Source organism: Mastomys coucha, unplaced genomic scaffold (assembly GCF_008632895.1).
Source record: "Mastomys coucha isolate ucsf_1 unplaced genomic scaffold, UCSF_Mcou_1 pScaffold15, whole genome shotgun sequence".
Classification (NCBI taxonomy): domain Eukaryota; kingdom Metazoa; phylum Chordata; class Mammalia; order Rodentia; family Muridae; genus Mastomys; species Mastomys coucha.
The window spans coordinates 139,709,430-139,718,765 of NW_022196897.1; the positions used below are offsets into that span (position 1 = coordinate 139,709,430).

The 9,336-nt window shown below is 44.5% G+C and overlaps 1 protein-coding gene across 1 annotated transcript in view; it reads right to left on the reverse strand.

The window, feature by feature from the left end:
- Sun5 (Sad1 and UNC84 domain containing 5) overlaps nucleotides 1-9,108 on the reverse strand; it is a 14,557-nt gene extending 5,449 nt beyond the window's left edge. The window contains exons 1-8 of the mRNA XM_031372358.1: nucleotides 9,035-9,108; nucleotides 7,476-7,531; nucleotides 7,248-7,322; nucleotides 6,315-6,381; nucleotides 5,581-5,642; nucleotides 4,976-5,025; nucleotides 3,988-4,022; nucleotides 3,305-3,413 (exon numbers count right to left, since the gene is read on the reverse strand). Of these exons, the coding sequence (XP_031228218.1) occupies nucleotides 3,305-3,413; nucleotides 3,988-4,022; nucleotides 4,976-5,025; nucleotides 5,581-5,642; nucleotides 6,315-6,381; nucleotides 7,248-7,322; nucleotides 7,476-7,531; nucleotides 9,035-9,108 (528 nt within the window). The remainder of the gene's footprint in view (nucleotides 1-3,304; nucleotides 3,414-3,987; nucleotides 4,023-4,975; nucleotides 5,026-5,580; nucleotides 5,643-6,314; nucleotides 6,382-7,247; nucleotides 7,323-7,475; nucleotides 7,532-9,034) is intronic.
- Nucleotides 9,109-9,336: the final 228 nt, after the last annotated feature.

The window sequence follows — 9,336 nt, forward strand, 5'->3', positions numbered from 1 at the left end:
TCCTTCAGTCTCTGCTCCACAGTTAATCTCTGCAACTCCTTCCGTGGGTATTTGGTTCCCCCTTTTAAAAAAGGTCACTCCACTTTCAAGGTAAGAGTAGTCCCGCACATAGGAATAAAGCTTCGGAGCCCACCCAAGCTGTGAGAAGCAGAGCCAGCAGCTTGCAGGTTCTGCGCCCTGAGCATTCTTCTGGCTAGGTAGGGGAAGACTGAAAGAAAGACTGTGTACAGTTGGTGCTTGGCCAGCCAAGGCCAGCTACTCCATTTAGACTGCTGTAGTGGAGGCCACTTCTGTTTCCATAACAGCTGCAGTAAGGTCTCCTGTGTGTGTGTGTGTGTGTGTGTGTGTGTGTGTGTGTGTGTGTACAAGGACCCCTGCTCATCAGTCTAGACTAGGGCAGAAAAGATGCTTTATGACTGAGTCCTAAGGGCTTACAACATTGCTTGTATCTCTGGGGTCTCTCTCACAAAGTCAACATGTGAGGAAGTCAGGTTAGGTGACAGGCCATCTGGGGGTGATCTGAGTGATGGTGATGGTGGTTTGAACATGGCTCACATGATGAAAACATGGTCCATCAGCAGGTGATACTATTTTTTGGAAGTTCTAGAAACTTTAGGAGTTGGGTCTAACTGGAATAATTAACTCATCGAGTGTATCCTTGGGCACTATATTTTGCTCTGGCTCTTCCTGTTGCTACTTTGCTCTGCTTCCTGTCAGCCATAAGGTAAATTAAACATCCTCTAATGTGGTCTCCAACTGCCGTGGTGTTTTGTCTAAGCACACTAGGCCAAGCAAGCAGAGTCTCCTGAAACCCTGAGCCCCAAATAATCCTCTTTTTAAATGGTCAGACTATGTATTCAGTCTACAATGACAAAAAAGTAAACACAGAAAATTGATGCCAGAAGAATGAGGTTGTTGTTGTGGCTAAACCTGACCATGTGGATCTTAAGCCTTTGAAATTGGTTTGTGGGAGGAATTTGGAAGAGTTTGACAATATGGGCTAGAGAAAACCTAGAACGCTATGAGGCTTACAGCAGAAGTGGAGCTTAGTAATACTGAAGACAAGAGTCTGGCCAGGGTCCTGATCTTCCAGATGGGACAAAGACTCTATCAGGATTTGGACCAAGGACATTCTGTTGTGTTCTGGTAAAGAATGTGTCTCTGTTTTTTTCCCATGTTCTACTCTATGAAACTTCCATTTTGTGGAAGGCTGAGTTTAGTTGTGATGGGATTATTTATCTATTTGGAGAAAGTTCTAAGAAAGTGCAGTATGTAAGCAGTGGCATAGCTATTGCTGGCTGCTTTTCAGTTAGGTTCACGGAAAGAATTGGGAACAGAGAGTAGAGCAGAAATATTTGATTTGTCCAGAAAAAGAGCACACTTAAAGTTGTAGGAGAGGGTAGCCCTGGATTTTAAATAGATTATCACCATTAAAAAAGAAATCCAGTACCTTCCATCAGAACAATAGGAATGGCATCTTAATGTCTTAAGGACTGACTAGACCTCACCACAACAGGTACAAGGGTATGAAGGAATGAATTTATTTTAAAGATTTATCCTTTAGAAGAAAGTGCTTCTGGGATACCCTGATCACAAAGGATTGTGTAAAAAAGTGTTTACCAGGATTGGTTTTTATATGTCCAGCCACTTAAGCATTCAGAGGCCACAATAGCCGTGGCCCAAGGAGGCCTGGCTTCTTCTGGAGCTAGCAGCAGACCCTGGCACCATCGATACGATGTTGCACAGAATGAAAGAGTCACAGAATCACAGAGGTTTCCACCCTGATTTTAAAGGTGGGTCTTGGAGGCTAGGTAAAGTATGGTGAGCTGAGAATCCCCAGAAAGACTGAAGGTCGAGCAGCAGCAGAGAGTCTAGGAAGACAGAGGTGCCCTGGTAAAGAAGGTACCACCGGGGTCAGGAATTTTATATCCATGTGGGACTAGAAGATAAAGTGCAAGTCTTAAGAGCCCTCAGATGCATGGTTAGGACTTCCCAGTAAGGTGTTTGGCAAGTCTTTGAAGATGAATGGGCATGAATCCAAATAAGATGAAGACTTCTAAATAAGTCATAAAATAATTCAATCTAGGTCTGTCTAAACCAGCTTAATTCCTACCAAGAATGAAGTGGTACTTTTGCTTCATCTCTCCTATGAAGCAAAGGGGATTTCCTGACTGATAATTATAACTATGTGAAATAATAGAGCTCTTTTATATCATGTTGAGAAAAACACTTAAAATTACTAGATATTAAACAGCAAGATAACAAATGAGAAAAAGAAAAACAGAATGCCATAGATAATCTATATATTGAAGTTAGCTGACAAAGATTTTAAAAATAACTATGATTAATATCTTAAATAAAGGAAAAGGTAGAAAATATAGACAAATGATGAGTTGATTGTAGAATTAAATCTCTGAAATTAAAATATATTGAATACATATTATAAATTTAAATATAATCCATATTATATATTTAATCCATATTATATATTTAAAATTCGATATACTATATATTTAGAATTCATGTTCAATATATAATATGAATGGTTGATTTTATTTACAGAATACTATTACAAATGAGTCTCAAGAAAGTTAAGAAGAAACTGTCAAAACTCAGGTCATAGAGAAAAAGAATGAAAACAACCACAAATGAATCATGTGGGAAGCATTTGGAAGCTACTCTAACAGTCTAACACAGATACAATCAGAATACAAGCGAGAAAAGAATTTATAGATAAGAAAAATATTTTAAGAGGTAAAAGCTAATATTTTTAAGAAGTTATTGAAAAATACTAATAAATATATTCAATAAAAGTAACCACCCCCAGGCAGGTTATACTGAACATACAAAAATTTTACAGAAGTCTCTAGAGTAAAAATAAGGCCAAAAACCAAACACCATATTAGACTTAAATGGTGAAGTTTAAGAATGGTGAAATTTTCAATAGGCAACAGTAAAAGTAGAATATAATGATGAACTTCCTTCAGAATTTTCAGGAGAAATTTTCCTTTCTAAAGTTCTATACCCGGCAAAACTATCAATTAGGTAAAAGGATAGAATAAAGATATTTAAAAACACACAAGCTCTCTCTCTCTCTCTCTCTCTCTCTTTCTCTCTCTCACACACACACACACACACACACACACACACAACTCTCTTACTCTTTTGCAGGAAGTTATTCATGGGGGGAAGGTACACTCCATCAAAATGAGTGATGAAACCAAGGAAGTAGATAACTTGGGATATAAAAAACAGGGCCTCAACAAAGACAGTGGGTGGTAAAGGGCCTAATGACAGCACTCACCTCATCAGACATAGCTTCCATCTCCTGGAGTTTGGCAATGAGCTGGTTCATGCTACCTCGCAGGTCCTGGATTTCCCCGGTGTGGTGTCGTACCTTCTCCTGGTACATCCTTATCAAGGAGGTAAAACAAGAACTGAATGTTTTATGATGCTGCTACCTTTTCATGAGTAAGCTTTCAAAGAATAACCTTTAAAACCTTCCACTCTCCTGGGTCCACCATGCACAAACCTCAGCTTCTTATTCCTAAAACAGTACTCCTTTCCTTCTTTTTGCTTGGAATATTTGTTAAGTTCAGCTCATTCCTTCCAAAATACTCAAGAGTAATTTTTGTCTAAGCAAGAACACTGTCACCAGGTAACAGCTTGTTAGTTAACATTTCTTTCCAGAAACCATTTACTGAGCACTGATTGTGAGCCAGGAACTATTTAAGACGTTTCACATTTTAAAAGATTTCTATCTACTCAGAACAACAAGAAAGCTATGCTTTATTTCACAAACAAGGAGTCAAAGATCCAGAAAAAGGGGCGGCTTGCCTAAGTTCAGTCATACAATTCACAGGAGTTAGGATTTAAGTCCAGGCTGGTCTGAATGTTGTGCCCCCATTGTTGGCTAAGGATACACCCCAGATTCCAACTATAGCTGAGCTTTTTAGAGGAACATTGAACTAATTAGTTTTTTCTTACCTCAGGCTCTGCAGTGGACCATTTATGCTGTCATCCTGATGGAGTATTGAAGAAAGAAGGGATCTTTGTCAGGTGGTCTATTCTGAGCCTGATGAGAGCCTCATCTCTGTGCTCTATCATAGTGGCAAATCCATCCATTCATCACCTTAATTTTTAATCTCTCATCCATCCACTCACTATCTATCCAAATTTGAAGCTTTCCCCCTGCCCATCCATCCATCCATCCATCCATCCATCCATCCATCCATCCATCCCCCTATTCATTTTTTTTCCCTATTCACACTCCCATCTAGTAACCAGCCACCCAACACTGATAATGGCAGTTCCCTGTGCTTAGAACTGAAATGACTGTTGCTTGAATCAGCCCTGTCTGCTCTCTTTAGGGGTTGCCAGTACAATTGGGAGATGCTCACAGTTACAGACAACAGAGGAGAGAGGAAAATGTGACCTCCTTTGGAGTGTCTGGAGGTTGTGATCTTTCAGCTAGACCTGAAAGAATTACACACACACACACACACACACACACACACAAAGAGAGAGAGAGAGAGAGAGAGAGAGAGAGAGAGAGAGAGAGAGAGAGAGAGAGAGAGAGAGAGAGAGAGAGTGATTCTCTTCATCAGGAGCTCTGGCCACTGGTTTTCTCTTTCTTTTTCACCAGAAAACAAAGCCTGTTGACTCACTGAAGCAGAGAGAGTAGAGAGAGCAGTGTAGTTCCTCAAAGCCTTATTTTAGGTAGGGGTCTAGAGGAAGGGAGATGGGCCACTGCTAGGCTGAGTGACAGATAATGGTGAATGGCTGTGTGTGGTCCTTGAGAGTCACACGTGCAGGAGAGAGGGATTCCTGGTGGTTAGAGTGGCAAAGGTAGCAATCTGGATCTGGGATGAGAACGAATTTCCAGATTTGGTGAGAGTAAGAGAAACTGCAGAGAGGATATTGATTGGTTTAGGTAGGTCAGTCAGCCATGGGTCCTGGAGGGGCTTCCACTTACCTGCCAGACTTCCACTTTTGATGGTAAGTGCATGGAAAACATCCAGAAGCCTGTGGGTCACAACAATAAGAATGGCCCACTTAACTCAAAGGTTGAAAGCTTGGGTTCAGGAGTTGAGGCATCTAGGTTAGGTTTGTGTAATTTGGAGAGAAGCCCATTAATCTCTGTATAGCTCAGTGTCCTCGACTGTAAGATAGGAATAGCATCATATCTGCATCACGCTCAAATGACGTCCTATGTGAGATGCGTGTCACACACCTCCTTCCACCTCCATTTCAGCCTTGCTGCCTTGTGGGCAAAGAGAAGGCAGGATCTCAATCTGCATTTTTTTTTACGAGCTCTATGCTGGCTTGAAAAAGGGCTGGTTTAAAAGCCCTTAAAACATGTTTGTTGTTCTTAGCTTTAAAAGTTTTCAAGGCATGTCTTGGCCTCTGCAACTAAATGTTCATTTCTCTTAAGCTACAGGGCAGCCCTCCCAAAACAGGTGTGGGTAACCGGCAGGATGAGAGACAGAGTCATGACTGTGCTAGAGCCCTGGGCCTCCTCTCCCATGATGGGCCCAAGCCTGGGGACCTCTCCACCTAGGTAGGGCCCTGGAGACTCACCAAAAACACAGAGGACCAGAAGGCCCATCTTTTCAATGAGTTTCTGGCAGAGCAACTTGCACCTGAGAAGGGAATGGCCACGGTCAGGGTCAGCGGCAGCATCTGGCAGGTCCCCCTGTCTTTACTCCATTGTTCCATCTATTTGCCCATTGTCTCTTCCAATTCCCATCCTTATCAAACTTGTCCTTCAGGGACAAGCTCTAATGCCCCTCCTTCTAGGCCCTCCAGACTCACCTACCTCTTCCTGAAATCTTAGCCTGGCTGGAAGCCCATGGTGGTGGTGGAGGGAGGCAAGGCTCCCAGAGGAGCCATGCAGGAAATATTTAAAATGTAAAATTTAACTAGATGAATGAGGTGGACATCTCAGAAGAGGGATTTAGGTAGACAAAGCAAGCTCAGGGAGACAAGTGGACATGGGTGAAGTCATTCTGGACAGGAAGAACACTGGCAAAAGGTCTCATGTGGGAACCTGGGTAGGGGTGTTCGGGGACCGAGAACCCCAGACCTGCAGGCCCTGTGGGTCCCCAGAAGGAAGCGGAATGAGATCAGCTAGAAGGAGAATGGTGGGCCAAGGTTCATGCTGGGGAGTCGAGCAACAGAGAGCCACAGCAAGTCTGGGATGGGAAATGTGAGAAAAGCCTGATTGAGGGTGACTCATCTGGTCTGACTAGTAGGGAGAGAGCAACGAATGAAGGCACTGTCACTGACCCTATGTTCCCCTCTCCCCTGTTTACCTGCAGGTGTTAAGGAAAACTTGCTGGGCCTGAGTCCTCATGAAGCAGGCTAGGTAGGTGAGCCAGGCTGAAGAGGAGACAGAGGGCAGCAAGCAGTCGTATTCTCATTCGGGTCCCATGGTGAGTACTCACTGTTTGTCCTGGGCCTGGGGGATACCTTGACTCTCTCGGTTTGGTGGTTGAGCCCAAGATAGCCCCTGGCTCAGCTCATGTAAACCACCAGAAGTTCACGGCCTATGAGTAAGCCTCTCTCGAAGATGGCAGTTATTAGAGCCTGGCACACTAGGTAGCACAAAAGATTGTGTGTGTTAATATCATCCCTGGACACTGGGGGCCTGGACAGGTCTGGGTCCTTGTAGGGCTCATCTCTGGAGTGTGCAGTGTGGTTTAAGTTAGGAAGTGGGTGGGTTCAGGATAGATGAAAAGGTAGGTATGTGCATGGGGGAGAGAAGAATGGAGAAGAGGGTGGGTGCATAGCTTCAAAGGAAGATTGGTAGATAGTAAAATGGAGAGCCAGAGGACTGATGGATGAACTGAGGGTAGATTGTCTATAGTAACAGATGAAAATATGGGGAAAGCAATGAGTGACTCAGTGGTTGAGTGGATGGACAGAGGATGGATGGATGGATGGGTGAGTAATGAATGGATGCTGGATGGAGGGATGGGTGGGTAATAAATGGATGGTGGATGGATGGATGGGTGGATTAATGGAGTCACAGTAGAGAAGGTCCTGGAGACTTTTCCTCTCATGTCAGCAAGCTTTCCTTTTACTTCCCTCTTCCAGGGAGGCCCTACTTGGATTGGGTGAGGAAGCCTATAGCTCCTCAAATACACTGCCATCCAGGGCAGCCTGAGTTCTAGAAGAGCCTGGTTTGAAGCTGCTACCTGGCCCTGTACCCTGGTAGTCAAGCTAATTATTCCATATATACTTACACATACATCCCAGTAGGGATTGGACTAAGCCGAGGTCCCCATTGTTCATTCGGAGAGGCAACAGGAGAGGGTCATCTGCAGGGAACATAGATCACAAGGTCCCTGCCAGCCTCAGGCCATGGGCTTGCAGAGACCTGGGGTCCCCGGGGGTCCCTGGATCTGTGCTGTTCTACACCCAGCTTCTCACTCCAGGTCCCAGTGAAGTCCCGGGACTCTGTTCTTGCTCACTCATGTTTGCTGGGGCTGCCTCTGCCATTCTGCTGATGCAGCTTCTTTGGACGCCCCTGAGGATGACAAGGTTCACAATCAGGTTTTACACTGTATGAGATCCGTGGTGTCACTATGTTCCAAACTGTGAGCTGTGAGCTGTGAGCCAGGGACAGACGAGGTCTGGCTGACCTAAAAAAAATTTTTTTTTTCTTTGCTGAAATGAGGCCCATTCCTACTCTCCTCCTCCCTAGACAAGTCATGATTCTCCATGACACTACACCTGAGGTAGCATGATGACAAGAAGGAAGAGCACAGCATAGCAGGAGCCTGGAATTGGGGAAACAACAGAGAACTCTATTGGCCCTTCTTGGTTAGGAAGATAGAAACATCTTTATTTTGTAAGAGAACAATCCCTAAACTTTTTAATTTGACTCTCTGTGTTTTTTATTAAGAAATCACACATCTAGCTGTTGTATTTTGGATACTAAATGTCTCCAGATGGGTTAAAGTATTGGTTTCCAGTGTGGTGGTTTCCAGTTGGAGGTAGGCCTTTAAGAGGTGAGGCCTAGTAGGAGGTCCTTAGGTCATTGGGTACATATCCTGGAAAGGGACAGTGGGTTCCCGGTCTTTTCCTCTTTCTCTCTTTGCTTCTTGGCTCATGAAGTGATTGCTCTTCTCTCCATACTTTTGCCATGTCATGTTGTCACACACACACACACACACACACACACACACACACACACACACACAAAACCCCAAACAAACAAACAAGCAAACACTAGGTCCTTGATTATGGCCTAGAACTGCCAAACCTTTTGTCTTTGTAAGCTGATCATCACAGGTGCTTTGTTATAGTGATAGAACAGTCTCACCCAGTGCCCAGCTGTGCTAACGCAGCACTGGCCTTCCCCAATGAGAGGATTCATGCATGCCCGAGGCCTAGGTGGCATGCATGTCAGGGTGATCAGTGCACCTCAAAATAACCAGAATAGAGGAGTCTCTAACTTCCCAACAGAGAGACCTGCTCCTTACCGTGACCTCACCATCAACATGTATCACATGGTCTTATCAGGTGACACCGCACCTGATAAGACCATCCTATGCCAACTTAAAAACTAGGGATGAGACAACCATACAAAAGGGTGAACTAAAATGCCCAGGACGTAGAGATATTCTTCCTTTCCCTGTGGTTCGCGTTTTGGAAAAAGCTGTCATTTCAAATGGGAATCCCTGTTACCTGCAACTGCGTGGCTCTTGAAAAAGAGGGCACGGATATTTGTTTCCTTGTTCCCAACACTAGCCTGAGGTACAGTAAGGCAGTGATCAGGTGGGGCTGATGCGATACTGCACCCCCAGCTCACTGTACAGGCTACAGCACACAGTAGGTACACAGTAAATACATACTAAAATAATGATTGCTTTGTGGTCTGCCATTGCCCAGGAGACCTACAGAAAGCTAGTTACTTTGAGCCTCTCTGTCCTCAGCTTGTCCTCACTTGTGTAAGGACAGTTAACAAGGCCTGCTTCCCCCCCAAGGAACTATAAATGGGCTGGGGAAAGGCAGGAGCTGGCCTCACCTCCTAGGCCTGCCACTGTGGGTTGTGTCTTTAGGTAGGGCACACAAGGCCCCGGTGTTCCTTGTCCGGGGCATTGATTTTCTTTTTTAAGGGCCGAAGATGAGGATGGAGGTCTATGGAAGTCAATGAGGAGGAAGTGGCTGCCACTGCCGCTACCACCATTGAGTATTCCCTGGAAGGCGACATGAAATTTACTGGGTCAGGTGGAACTGTCAGCTCTATGACCTCATAGAGCACTTGGATAGATCTCAAGCCTGTAGCCTGTCTCCTGAACCTTTGTCTTAGTTAGGGTTCCATTGCTA